Source organism: Oncorhynchus kisutch, linkage group LG3 (assembly GCF_002021735.2).
Source record: "Oncorhynchus kisutch isolate 150728-3 linkage group LG3, Okis_V2, whole genome shotgun sequence".
Classification (NCBI taxonomy): domain Eukaryota; kingdom Metazoa; phylum Chordata; class Actinopteri; order Salmoniformes; family Salmonidae; genus Oncorhynchus; species Oncorhynchus kisutch.
Genome location: NC_034176.2, coordinates 66,229,594 through 66,243,415, shown reverse-complemented (window position 1 = coordinate 66,243,415; position 13,822 = coordinate 66,229,594). Strand labels below are relative to the sequence as shown.

Genomic DNA, 13,822 nt, shown 5'->3' with positions numbered 1-13,822 from the left:
GGAAACCGAATGTCCGACAAAGTTCATTTGATGACTTCCCAGTAGGTCCGGCCCTACCGCACGGCCCGACTGCGAATTTTACAAACGTTTTCGGACGTCTAGTAAGGGACCGTACATTTCCAATGTGGACTTTCTCACTAACCGTACACAAAATGTCAAAATGTTCCCTTAAGGTATGAAAAGGATGATGTTACGGAGTCTAGTTGATAGGTAATCGACTAGCCGGACTGTTCCCCGGACTCCAGTTGTAGGGATTTGTACAATGCACAAACAAGGCTATTGAACCTGACATTGGTGTCTGTCTTTATTCCTTTATCTAACATATCATACTGAAACAGGAACCTTGTATTCTCCTGCCTGTTTGTTACAGCCATTGTCATTGTCATGATGAAAAATACCAAGATTTCGCAAGGTGAGTAAAAACCCACATATTGTATGTGCTATCATCAGGTATGTATTTTTTTTTTAAATCATGTAATGTTATTGACATGGGCGTTCTTGGTACTTAATCCAATTGATATATGGCAATGATTATCAATAGGCGATAGTGTATACTAAACATGATTAATCAAATCAAAATTTGTCGTAAATAGACATAACTGAATGGACCAGACGGTGCTTGAGGTATCAAGAGAGTAGGATATAGCACTTTCTGGGGCCCTCCCTACCCTCAGTTGTAGGTCAAAAGCCCTTAAATTTATTTTTTTCTCTGTTTTTTATCTAAAATATGAACAGGAGTCAGTTACAGCTGGTCTCAGATCTGTGCTTGGGGTTGTAACATAGACCGATGCTCCTCCCCTGTCTGTCTCCTCCCGGTGTAAACATTGCCGTTGTGTCCATAGCAAAAACGATAGCAAAGCCTTGGATATAATGCTGCTAGCTAAATACGAAAGTTATCACTGCTGTATGCCAGCAGGGTTTACGTTGTGGAGTTCTTCTCCAGTAAATTAGTGAATTAACGGTCTGCAGCTAGGCGGCTAGGCGTTCGCAAAGTTCTGCGAATGGAATGCTTGCTAGTTAGCTAAAGCTAGCTAGGTTGTTTGACGACGTAAAAGTTGCTTGCTAGCAGCTAACTACAATGCTAGCTGGCTACTAGTAACTTGCTCGCGAGGAGGACAACCAGAGCCCGCCAGCACAGCACAGCAGCTGTGTTGACACGAAACGAAAGGAGATACCAAGCAAGCTATCCCGGCCTGATCCATATGGGGAAATCTATCTAAAAATGTTTACTGTATTGTTGACTACTTCACATTTTCAGCAGTTTATTTTTTTAGCTGTTGTTATTGTGCTAGCCAAGGTACAAGTTAGTTAACGTTTGACATTCTTTTCTCACTGTAATCTTGGAAGTATCCATTAATCATCTTTAGTTATTGGACTCAAGCTATGAATAATGTTTTCTGTGAAGCCCTTGAAACTAACCTTTAAATCCTACCACCTTACTTGACTAGCAAAGTTGCCCTGTCCTCGGTATACTAACAGTTACTTGCTATTACTGAGTAGTTAGCTAGCTAGGATTACGTGTTCAATTCACTAGCTATATGTTGTGCATAATTTAGTTAGTTTGTTGGTCTATAATAAGCTCTCTCTGTTTTATATTTCATGCAGACCGATCTGAAACAAACTCCACAGCCACCTATCAAGAAGTTAGAGGCCAAGTTACTTCCAGGTGAGTTTACAGTTCCCTCTGCCACAGCTAGCTTGTTGTTTCTCACTGTTCTATTTGTAACTATCAACTATGTTATGAGTACATAGAGAATACATACATTTAACCACCCATCAAAATATCCCTCTCCTGAAAAATAACCAGTAAAGGCTGACCTCATCCAGCTATAGTCTTTCTTTTCATGCTAAGGTAGAAGATGACTGATATTTCAATGACTAGCCAGTGAAAACTCTCATCTCTTCAGCTAAATGTAATTTCTTGTTTTGAATGTGTTCTCTGTCAGTGCACCTCACTTGTGGTTTTCCCCACAGGCATTTGGCATCCCTTATTGTCGCATCATTAGGCTGTGGTAATCTCATCCAACTGAAAGTCCATTTTCTCTGTGCTGTCTCAAGTCACCATGACAATGCAGTTCCTGCCTGGCCCCCTTTTCATCACTGCAACTAACTGTGCATAATTTAGCCTTAGTTAACAATGGGCTGGTTCAGATATGCCTCCTGATTTTGCAGTCAAATCCCAGCTCAGAGATGATGCGAGTTGGTTAATGACTGTCTTAAGGAGGTTACAATAAGAGATTCACAGAACACCAGTAACTGAAAACTATTTCTTGCCTTTTGTGTGTTTTTCTTTGCAACATTTCATTTTTTATGCGTGGCAGGACCTCAGGTTTGTTTACTTTTTTTCCATTAAGTTGGCGGCAGTGTTTGTGTGTGAGCTAAACTGACACCCAACCTCTCCATATTACATTTTGCTCCAGTGTATTAAGATAAACAAGGAGACATTTAAAGAGAATGTAAATAATGAAAAGTCTATTTGTGTCTAACCACCACTCATCAATCTGTGTACAGGGAGGGGCCATGACCCTTCACTCAATTCATGTTGCCCCCTCCATAAACTATTGTTGCAAAAAAGCCAACAACATTCTTAAGCATTTCGGTTCGTTCGTGGCTGTTATGGAGGCGGAAGCTCACTGATATAATGGAGCAAGATTAAGAAACAGTTGACCATATGACCTTGAAGTGTCATTAGGCCTATATCTGAGTCTGAGGACAAGTTGTGAATCAGAGGTTGTGCTGTGGGACGAATTTCCCTTTGAGGCGTTCACTCCTTATAATTAAGCAACAGAGGATGGACCTTCCTTCATTCTAAAATAGATGCGCCTTGCCTGGTTTTACTTACTCTGCTGAAATAATAACAAAACCTCCCTCTTGCACTTTATTGCTATTTTCTCTGCTTTGCAGGGCTCTACACTGACTTAAATTGGAAAGGAGTTAGGAGCACAATGACTAGTATTTAATATAATAAAACTAGAATCCTTAATTATTTTACATTGCACAACAATATTTAGGCGCATGTGTGAGTAAAACCGTCACACTATCAGTTTTACTCACATGTGCCTAAATATTGCTGTGCAATAAAAAATAAAAAAAGGATTCTAGTTTTATTATATCAAATATTGTCCTCAGATACAGATATAGGCCGTATGACACTTCAAGGTCATATGGTCAACTGTTTCTTAATCTTGCTCCATTATATCAGTGAGCATCCGCCTCCATAACAGCCACGAATTAACCGAAATGCTTAAGAATGTTGTTGGCTTTTTTGCAACAATAGTTTATGGAGGGGGCAACATGAATTGAGTGAAGGGTCATGGCCCCTCCCTGTACACAGATTGATGAGTGGTGGTTAGACACAAATAGATTTTTCATTATTTACATTCTCTTTAAATGTCTCCTTGTTTATCTTAATACACTGGAGCAAAATGTAATATGGAGAGGTTGGGTGTCAGTTTAGCTCACACATAAACACTGCAAACTTAATGTAAAAAAGTAAACAAACCTGAGGTCCTGCCACGCATTAAAAATTCAACGTTGCAAAGAAAAACACACAAAATGCAAGAAATAGTTTTCAGTGACTGATGCTCTGTGAACAGGAAATACCCTTGTGAATCTCTTATTGTAACCTCCTTAAGACAGTCATTAACCAACTCGCATCCTCTCTGAGCTGGGATTTGACTGCAAAATCAGGAGGCATATCTGAACCAGCCCATTGTTAACTAAAGCTAAATTATGCACAGTTAGTTGCAGTGATGAAAAGGTGGCCAGGCACTGCACTGCCATGGTGACTTGAGACAGCACAGAGAAAATAGACTTTCAGTTGGATGAGATTACCACAGCCTAATGATGCGACAATAAGGGATGCCAAATGCCTGTGGGGAAAACCACAAGTGAGGTGAACTGACAGAGAACACATTGAAAACAAGAAATTACATTTAGCTGAAGAGATATGAGAGTTTTCACTGGCTGGTCATTGAAATATCAGTCATCTTCTACCTTAGCATGAAAAGAAAGACTATAGCTGGATGAGGTCAGTCTTTACTGGTTATTTTTCAGGAGAGGGATATTTTGATGGGTGGTTAAATCTATGTAGCCTCGATGTACTCATAACATAGTTGATAGTTACAAATAGAACAGTGAGAAACAACAAGCTAGCTGTGGCAGAGGGAACTGTAAACTCACCTGGAAGTAACTTGGCCTCTAACTTCTTGATAGGTGGCTGTGGAGTTTGTTTCAGATCGGTCTGCATGAAATATAAAACAGAGAGAGCTTATTATAGACTAACAAACTAACTAAATTATGCACAACATATAGCTAGTGAATTTAACAAGTAATCCTAGCTAGCTAACTACTCAGTAATAGCAAGTAACTGTTAGTATACCGAGGACAGGGTAACTTTGCTAGTCAAGTAAGGTGGTAGGATTTAAAGGTTGGTTTCAAGGGCTTCACAGAAAACATTAATAGCTTGAGTCCAATAACTAAAGATGATTAATGGATACTTCCAATATCAGTGAGGAAATGTCAAACGTTAACTAACTTGTACCTTGGCTAGCACAATAACAGCAAAAAAAATAAACTGCTGAAAATGTGAAGTAGTCAACAATACAGTCAATGTTTTTAGATAGATTTACCCATATGGATCAGGCCGGGATAGCTTGCTGGGTATCTCCTTTCGTTTCGTGTCAACACAGCTGCTGTGCTGGCGAGCTCTGGTTGTCCTCCTCGCGAGCAAGTTACTAGCTAGCCTTGTAATTAGCTGCTAGCAAGCAACTTTTACGTCGTCAAACAACCTAGCTAGCTTTAGCTAACTAGCAAGCATTCCATTCGCAGAACTTTGCGAACGCCTAGCTGCAGACCGTGAGTTAATTCACTAATTTACTGGAGATGAACTCCACAACGTAAACCCTGCTGGCACACAGCAGTGATAACTTTCGTATTTAGCTAGCTAGCAGCATTATATCCAAGGCTTTGCTATCCTTTTTGCTATGGACACAACGGCCATGTTTACATTCGGGAGGAGACAGACGGGGGAGGAGCATCGGTCTATGTTGCACCCCAAGCACTGATCTGGGACCAGCTGTAACTGACTCCTGTTCAGATGTAAGATTTTAAAAAAGGAGAAAATTCACTAAGGGCCTTTGACCAACAACGGAGGGTAGGGAGGGCCCCAGAAAGTGCAAAATCTTACTCTCTTGATACCTCAAGCATCGTCTGGTCCATTCATTTATGTCTATTTAAGACAATAATTAATCATGTTTAGTCTACACTATCGCCTATTGATATTGCAATGATTGAGTACCATGCCGCCCCCCCCCCCCCCCCCAAAAATGTACATTTTACTTCTGCAATGTTTATTCAATGTTACAAAATAATTAGGTAATCACACATATGACACAATATCAGAGAAACAGTAAGCACAACTGTAGGACTGAGCACTACCACCATCTAGTGGAAATGTTCAGTAGAGCATGAATGAACACAAAAACATTCAATTCAAAAATAAAGTAAATCCTCGTTCTCTCTGTAATGTACCTTCATTTTTGTGGGCTAAGTTTTTTATTGAGTCACAACCTGTACAATCAATAAGAATCCCAAATGTTTTTTTTAACCAACACTCAACCCCTCCCACCGGCCATCCCAAACAAACCCCTGGCAGCCCCGCCCCAATCCTGGTCTAAACCCAATATGAAAGACCAATCATGAAAACATTATCTTTAGCTCACTTTTCTACATCATATGAGTAACTATTGGCAGCTAGTAAATCATACTTTCGCTCCAATCCTGAGGGGGTAGGTGGATGATGTCTGAGTGGCCTGGGGGTCAAAGGCCTTGAACATGACGACATAATTGGGCTCGACAGCAACAGCAGCATGTTCTTCAGCTCCGTTCTGTGCAGTCACAGGATCTCTCACTTCAGTCAGCTTCAGAAGTGAGAAGAGCCCCTCATCCTCTCCTCTGCCCTCAGCATATGGGGAGCCTACACCCAGAAAGAGGAAGCAGTGGGGTTAGATGGGTTTGAAAATCTGTCAGTACTGCAAATTCCTTTTACGGAAATAATATGCTAACTTACAGTCTGAGTTAATTGTCTCCTCTCCATCTTGTTCTCTGCAATGATTAAATAAAGTATTTATTATTATAAAATTCCATATCAGAAACATGTAATTAATTCATGGCTATCGGAAATGTTATTTTCAAATAATGAAATACCTTTTCATTCTCAGAGTGTGAGATTCTGCTGGAGGAAGAAAGAAACAGAAAGCCCATGTCAATAACATTACATTATTTATTTTTTAAAATACATACCTGATGATAGAACATACAGTATGTGGGTTTTTACTCACCTTGCGAAATCTTGGTATTTTTCAGCATGACAATGACAATGGCAGTAACAAACAGGCAGGAGAAGAACAAGGCTCCCGCTACATACAGTGGTATGTAAGGATCCCCTTTTAATAAAACACAAAGCATTCAGAATGAAGATCAATTAGGTATTATTCATGATCATTTTATGTATTAGTAATAACAATATACTGTGACTCACCAGGAGTATATAACAGGGCTGTGTCATTCCTGTTGGGGTGGTTGTTGAATTCTCCATTCACAGTGACTGTGACATTAGTTATTACCTTCCAGTGCCCTTTTCTATTGTTAAGCACCTGTAAGGCACAAACATACTGTCCGCTGTCTGAATATGTGGCATTGCTGATCTTAAGGTTATGAAAGATAGGGCTTGTTAGGGGTTTAGATGAAGTATTTGACCTTCGTTTCAGCAGGGCCTCATCAATGAGACAATGGTGGTCATATAATTGTCCATCACTATCATAAGAATAAGAATAAAGACAGGTGCTACTGTTGCCACTGACGGTTTTGATCCAATACACTGAAAATGGAAAGCTAGAGTAATCTTTGTCTACTGTGAAATTACATGCAAGGTTGACTGATTCTCCATGCTGTTTGGTAACAGACGTTTTAGTTTCCACACCAGGGTAGCATATCACCACTAGAGAAACAGAACATAATTTGATGTTAAATATTTTCATAAACAGATATATGTCTATATACAATATATTGTACAGTATACTGTAATGTGAGTTGTATATCATTTAGAAATTGTGAAAGTTAGGAAATGTGAACTTACTCTCTGGTTCAACAAATGCCACAATAAATGATTCCACCTGATCTTTTGAAGGTTTAAAGGGGAATAATTTTTGGTCATTTGATGGAAAGGTATGAAAACATGCAAAGAATCCAGTGACGTGTTTCTCCAATTTCATATTTAAACATTGTTTGATACTGTTTTTGCAGGGCGTTTTTTCTAATGTAAACGCTGTATTATTGCACTTCGGATCTCGGCCACATTTCTTCTCATTGTCACGAAGACTGCAATTAAAAGTGCAATCCACTATGTTGTCTTCATCTAGATCAAGTTGCCAAATTCTCTCTTCACATTGTAGGGATATAGCTTCCTCTTTCTCTTGATAATTTAGATAAGTGTTCCCTTTGAGAGAGAAAAAGGTTTCCAAAGTTAGAATCAAGCTCCTCGATTGTAGACTCACAAACCCTATTATTCAAGTCTTAAACTGTTGATAAAAATAGTTACCGACCTTGACATTTTCCTACGAGAGTCATCACCATGAAGACAGATAGCATATCCATGATCATTGAACTGTTTTGTTCATGATTCACAGAATGAGGAAACAGAGCAGAATTTTACAGGAAGGAAGAATGAACAGAGGGTGTTTGTGGTGTTTGTATGATATACAGTTGATGTTGGAAATTTAAATACACTTAGGTTGGAGTCATTAAAACTCATTTTTTAATAACCACTCCACAATTTTCTTGTTAACAGACTACAGTTTGGCAAGTCGGTTAGGACATCTACTTTGTGCATGACACAAGTAATTTTTCCAATAATTGTTTACGGACAGATTATTTCACTTATAATTCACTGTTTCACAATTCCAGTGGGTCAGGAGTTTACATACACTAAGTTGACTGTCTTGGAAAATTCCAGAAAACTATGTCATGGCTTTAAAAGCTTCTGATAGGCTAATTGACATCATTTGAGACAACTGGAGGTGTACCTGTGGATGTATTTAAAGGCCTACCTTCAAACACACTGCCTATTTGCTTGACATCATGGGATAATCAAAAGAAGTCAGCCAAGACCTCAGAAAAAAAATTGTAGACCTCCACAAGTCTGGTTCATCCTTGGGAACAATTTCCAAACGCCTGAAGGTACCACGTTCATCTGTACAAACAATAGTACGCAAGTATAAACACCATGGGACCACGCAGCGGTCATATCGCTCAGGAAGGAGGCGAGTTCTGTCTCCTAGAGATGAATGTACTTTGGTGTGAAAAGTGCAAATCAATCCCAGAACAACAGCAAAGGACCTTGTGAAGATGCTGGAGGAAACCGGTACAAAAGTATCCATATCCACAGTAAAACGAGTCCTATATCGACATAACCTATAAAGTAAAGGTACCATAAAGTAAAACTAAACGCATGCTCTTCAACCGATCGCTGCCTGCACCTACCCGCCCCGTCCAACATCACTACTCTGGACGGTTCTGACTTAGAATATGTGGACAACTACAAATACCTAGGTGTCTGGTTCGACTGTAAACTCTCCTTCCAGACTCCCATCAAACATCTCCAATCCAAAGTTAAATCTAGAATTGGCTTCCTATTTCGCAACAAAGCTTCCTTCACTCATGCTGCCAAACATACCCTTGTAAAACTGACCATCCTACCGATCCTAGACTTTGGCGATGTCATTTACAAAATATCCTCCAATACCCTACACAATACATTGGATGCAGTCTATCACAGTGCCATCCGTTTTGTCACCAAAGCCCCATATACTACCCACCACTGCGACCTGTACGCTCTCGTTGGCTGGCCCTCGCTTCATACTCGTCGCCAAACCCACTGGCTCCAGGTCATCTACAAGACCCTACTAGGTAAAGTCCCCCCTTATCTCAGCTCGCTGGTCACCATAGCAGCACCCACCTGTAGCACGCGCTCCAGCAGGTATATCTCTCTAGTCACCACCAAAACCAATTCTTCCTTTGGCCGCCTCTCCTTCCAGTTCTCTGCTGCCAACGACTGGAACGAACTACAAAAATCTCTGAAACTGGAAACACTCTCCCTCACTAGCTTTAAGCACCAGCTGTCAAAGCAGCTCACAAATTACTGCACCTGTACATAGCCCATAGCCCATTATTTATTTAACTCCTTTGCACCCCATTATTTCTATCTCTACCTTGCACATTCTTCCACTGCAAATCTACCGTGCCAGTGTTTTACTTGCTATATTGTATTTACTTTGCCACCATGGCCTTTTTTTTGTTGCCTTTACCTCCCTTATCTCACCTCATTTGCTCACATTGTATATAGACTTATTTTTCTACTGTATAATTGACTGTATGTTTGTTTTACTCCATTTATTTATTTATCCGTTATTTAACCAGGTAAGTTAACTGAGAACACGTTCTCATTTGCAGCAACGACCTGGGGAATAGTTACAGAGGAGAGGAGGGGGATGAATGAGCCAATTGTAAACTGGGGATTATTAGGTGACCGTGATGGTTTGAGGGCCAGATTGGGAATTTAGCCAGGACACCGGGGTTAACACCCCTACTCTTACGATAAGTGCCATGGGATCTTTAATGACCTCAGAGAGTCAGGACACCCGTTTAAAACCCCATCCGAAAGACGGCACCCTACACAGGGCAGTGTCCCCAATCACTCCCCTGGGGCATTGGGATATTTTTTTAGACCAGAGGAAAGAGTGCCTCCTACTGGCCCTCCAAAACCACTTCCAGCAGCTTCTGGTCTCCCATCCAGGAACTGACCAGGACCATGTGTAACTCTGTGTTGTTGTATGTGTCGAACTGCTTTGCTTTGTCTTGGCCAGGTCGCAATTGTAAATGAGAACTTGTTCTCAACTTGCCTACCTGGTTAAATAAAGGTGAAATTAAAAAATAATTTTAAAAAACCTGAAAGGCCGCTCAGCAAGGAAGAAGCCACTGCTCCAAAACCGCCATAAAAAAAGCCAGACTACGGTTTGAGGTCATGGCTTTGTGATGGTCACACCAATACCTTTACTTTGTTGTTCTTAAGCCATTTTGCCACAACTTTGGAAGTATGCTTGGGGTCATTGTACATTTGGAAGACCCATTTGCGACGAAGCTTTTAATTATCTTGAGATGTTGCTTCAATATATCCACATAATTTTCCGCCCTCATGATGCCCTCTATTTTGTGAAGTGCACCTGTCCCTCCTGCAGCAAAGCACCCCCACAACATGATGCTTCCACCCCCGTGCTTCACGGTTGGGATGGTGTTCTTCAGCTTGCAAGCCTCCCCCTTTTTCCTCCAAACATAACGATGGTCATTATGGCCAAACAGTTCTATTTTTGTTTCATCAGCCAAAAAGTACGGTCTTTTTCCCCATGTGCACTTGCAAACCATAGTCTGGCTTTTTTATGGCGGTTTTGGAGCAGTGGCTTCTTCCTTGCTGAGCGGCCTTTCAGGTTATGTCGATATCGGACTCGTTTTACTGTGGATATAGATACTTTTGTGCCTGTTTCATCCAGCATCTTCACAAGGTCTTTTGCTGTTGTTCTGGGATTGATTTGCACTTTTCGCACTATAGTACGTTCATCTCTAGGAGACAGAACGCGTCTCCTTCCTGAGCGGTATGACCGCTGCTCAGTCCTATGGTGTTTATATTTGCATACTATTCTTTGTACAGATGAACGTGGTACCTTCAGGCATTTGGAAATGGGTCCCAAGGATGAACCAGGCTTGTGGAGGTCTACAAATTCTTTTCTGAGGTCTTGGCTGATTTCCTTTGATTTTCCTATAATGTCAAGCAAAGAGGCACTGAGTTTGAAGGTAGGCCTTGAAATACATTCACAGGTACACATCCAATTGACTCAGGCTAACTGACATCATTTATCAGAAACTTCTAAAGCCATGACATAGTTTTCTGGAATTTTCCAAGCTTTTTAAAGGCACAGTCAACTTAGTGTATGTAAACTCCTGGACCACTGGAATTGTGAAACAGTGAATTATAACTGAAATAATCTGTAAACAATTATTGGAAAAATGACTTGTGTCATGCACAAAGTAGATGTCCTAACCGACTTGCCAAACTGTAGTTTGTTAACAAGAAAATTGTGGAGTGGTTGAAAAACGAGTTTTAATGACTCCAACCTAAGTGTATTTAAACTTCCAACATCAACTGTATATCATAGAAACACCACACACACCCTCTGTTCATTCTTCCTTCCTGTGATATTCTGCACTGTTTCCTCATTCTGTGAATCATGAACAAAACAGCTTTGTAATCTAAGTTCAATGATCATGGATATGCTATCTGTCTTCATGGTGATGACTCTCGTAGGAAAATGTCAAGGTCGGTAACTATTTTTATCAACAGTTTAAGACTTGAATAATAGGGTTTGTGAGTCTACAATCGAGGAGCTTGATTCTAACTTTGGAAACCTTTTTCTCTCTCAAAGGGAACACTTATCTAAATTATCAAGAGAAAGAGGAAGCTATATCCCTACAATGTGAAGAGAGAATTTGGCAACTTGATCTAGATGAAGACAACATAGTGGATTGCACTTTTAATTGCAGTCTTCGTGACAATGAGAAGAAATGTGGCCGAGATCCGAAGTGCAATAATACATCATTTACATTAGAAAAAACGCCCTGCAAAAACAGTATCAAACAATGTTTAAATATGAAATTGGAGAAACACGTCACTGGATTCTTTGCATGTTTTCATACCTTTCCATCAAATGCCCAACACTTATTCCCCTTTAAACCTTCAAAAGATCAGGTGGAATCATTTATTGTGGCATTTGTTGAACCAGAGAGTAAGTTCCCATTTCCTAACTTTCACAATTTCTAAATGATATACAACTCACATTACAGTATACTGTACAATATATTGTATATAGACATATATCTGTTTATGAAAATATTTAACATCAAATTATGTTCTGTTTCTCTAGTGGTGATATGCTACCCTGGTGTGGAAACTAAAACGTCTGTTACCAAACAGCATGGAGAATCAGTCAACCTTGCATGTAATTTCACAGTAGACAAAGATTACTCTAGCTTTCCATTTTCAGTGTATTGGATCAAAACCGTCAGTGGCAACAGTAGCACCTGTCTTTATTCTTATTCTTATGATAGTGATGCACAATTATATGACCACCATTGTCTCATTGATGAGGCCCTGCTGAAACGAAGGTCAAATAATTCATCTAAACCCCTAACAAGCCCTATCTTTCATAACCTTAAGATCAGCAATGCCACATATTCAGACAGCGGACAGTATGTTTGTGCCTTACAGGTGCTTAAGAATAGAAAAGGGCACTGGAAGGTAATAACTAATGTCACAGTCACTGTGAATGGAGAATTCAACCACCACCCCAACAGGAATGACACAGCCCTGTTATATACTCCTGGTGAGTCACAGTATATTGTTATTACTAATACATAAAATGATCATGAATAATACCTAATTGATCTTCATTCTGAATGCTTTGTGTTTTATTAAAAGGGGATCCTTACATACCACTGTATGTAGCGGGAGCCTTGTTCTTCTCCTGCCTGTTTGTTACTGCCATTGTCATTGTCATGCTGAAAAATACCAAGATTTCGCAAGGTGAGTAAAAACCCACATACTGTATGTTCTATCGTCAGGTATGTATTTAAAAAAAAAAAGATCATATAATGTTATTGACATGGGCTTTCTGTTTCTTTCTTCCTCCAGCAGAATCTCACACTCTGAGAATGAAAAGGTATTTCATTATTTGAAAATAACATTTCCGATAGCCATGAATTAATTACATGTTGCTGATATGGAATTTTATAATAATAAATACTTTATTTAATCTAATCATTGCAGAGAACAAGATGGAGAGGAGACAATTAACTCAGACTGTAAGTTAGCATATTATTTCCGTAAAAGGAATTTGTAGTACTGACAGATTTTCAAACCCATCTAACCCCACTGCTTCCTCTTTCTGGGTGTAGGCTCCCCATATGCTGAGGGCAGAGGAGAGGATGATGGGCTCTTCTCACTTCTGAAGCTGACTGAAGTGAGAGATCCTGTGACTGCACAGAACGGAGCTGAAGAACATGCTGCTGTTGCTGTCGAGCCCAATTCTGTAGTCATGCTCAATACTGAGTATGAGGCCTTTGACCCCCAGGCCACTCAGACATCATCCACCTACCCTCTCAGGATTGGAGCAAAAGTATGAGTTACTAGCAGCCAATAGTTACTCGTATGATGTAGAAAAGTGAGCTAAAGATAATGTTTTCATGATTGGTCTTTCATATTCAATTTAGACCAGGATTGGGGCGGGGCAGCCAGGGGTTTGTTTGCGATGGCCGGTGGGAGGGGTTGAGTGTTTGTTAAAAAAAACATTTGTGATTCTTATTGATTGTACAGGTTGTGACTCAATAAAAAACTTAGCCCACAAAAATGAAGGTACATTAAAGAGAGAACGAGGATTTACTTTATTTTTGAATTGAATGTTTTTGTGTTCATTCAAGCTCTACTGAACATTTCCACTAGATGGTGCTAGTGCTCAGTCCTACAATTGTGCTTACTGTTTCTCTGATATTGTGTCATGTGTGATTACCTAATTATTGTGTAACATTGAATAAACATTGCAGAAATAAAATGTAAAACATGATTAATCATTGCACTTTCTGGGGCCCTCCCTACCCTCCGTTGAAGGTCAAAAGCCCTTAAAATGAATTTTTTCTCAGTTTTTTATCTTAAATCTGA

The 13,822-nt window shown here is 39.9% G+C and overlaps 2 protein-coding genes across 6 annotated transcripts; one reads left to right on the top strand and one right to left on the bottom strand.

The window, feature by feature from the left end:
• Nucleotides 1-360: 360 nt before the first annotated feature.
• LOC109872985 (uncharacterized) lies at nucleotides 361-13,727 on the top strand. Of its 4 annotated transcripts, none has more exons than XM_031811214.1 (7): nucleotides 11,293-11,428; nucleotides 11,535-11,894; nucleotides 12,033-12,491; nucleotides 12,587-12,691; nucleotides 12,803-12,827; nucleotides 12,935-12,969; nucleotides 13,063-13,727. In XM_031811214.1, exons 1-7 carry the CDS (start codon nucleotides 11,371-11,373, stop codon nucleotides 13,287-13,289), a joined length of 1,269 nt encoding a protein of 422 aa, XP_031667074.1. In that variant the 5' UTR covers nucleotides 11,293-11,370; the 3' UTR covers nucleotides 13,290-13,727. The 4 variants fall into 4 exon arrangements, with proteins under 4 accessions (XP_031667083.1, XP_031667091.1, XP_031667074.1 ...); XM_031811207.1 differs by having other exon boundaries at nucleotides 12,800-12,827; XM_031811223.1 differs by lacking the exons at nucleotides 11,293-11,428; nucleotides 11,535-11,894; nucleotides 12,033-12,491; nucleotides 12,587-12,691 and adding an exon at nucleotides 361-412 and having other exon boundaries at nucleotides 12,800-12,827.
• On the bottom strand, nucleotides 5,335-7,727 carry LOC109887977 (uncharacterized). 2 transcript variants are annotated; one of them, XM_020479223.2, is made up of 7 exons: nucleotides 7,605-7,727; nucleotides 7,139-7,498; nucleotides 6,542-7,000; nucleotides 6,342-6,446; nucleotides 6,208-6,235; nucleotides 6,071-6,105; nucleotides 5,335-5,977 (listed from the first exon to the last, which is right to left on the bottom strand). In XM_020479223.2, exons 1-7 carry the CDS (start codon nucleotides 7,660-7,662, stop codon nucleotides 5,763-5,765), a joined length of 1,260 nt encoding a protein of 419 aa, XP_020334812.2. In that variant the 5' UTR covers nucleotides 7,663-7,727; the 3' UTR covers nucleotides 5,335-5,762. The 2 variants fall into 2 exon arrangements, with proteins under 2 accessions (XP_020334812.2, XP_020334813.2); XM_020479224.2 differs by having other exon boundaries at nucleotides 6,208-6,232.
• Nucleotides 13,728-13,822: the final 95 nt, after the last annotated feature.

What these genes read in the sequence shown, in the direction of transcription:
- LOC109887977 (XM_020479223.2), bottom strand. Translation starts at nt 7,662, where the DNA reads ATGATCATGGATATGCTATCTGTCTTCATGGTGATGACTCTCGTAGGA. An exon ending in TCTCGTAGGAAAATGTCAAG is followed by an intron (nt 7,499 to 7,604) that starts GTCGGTAACTAT and finishes TCTCTCTCAAAG; the next exon opens with GGAACACTTATCTAAATTAT. An exon ending in GGAGACAATTAACTCAGACT is followed by an intron (nt 5,978 to 6,070) that starts GTAAGTTAGCAT and finishes TTCTGGGTGTAG; the next exon opens with GCTCCCCATATGCTGAGGGC.
- LOC109872985 (XM_031811207.1), top strand. Translation starts at nt 11,371, where the DNA reads ATGATCATGGATATGCTATCTGTCTTCATGGTGATGACTCTCGTAGGA. An exon ending in CACACTCTGAGAATGAAAAG is followed by an intron (nt 12,828 to 12,934) that starts GTATTTCATTAT and finishes TAATCATTGCAG; the next exon opens with AGAACAAGATGGAGAGGAGA. An exon ending in GGAGACAATTAACTCAGACT is followed by an intron (nt 12,970 to 13,062) that starts GTAAGTTAGCAT and finishes TTCTGGGTGTAG; the next exon opens with GCTCCCCATATGCTGAGGGC.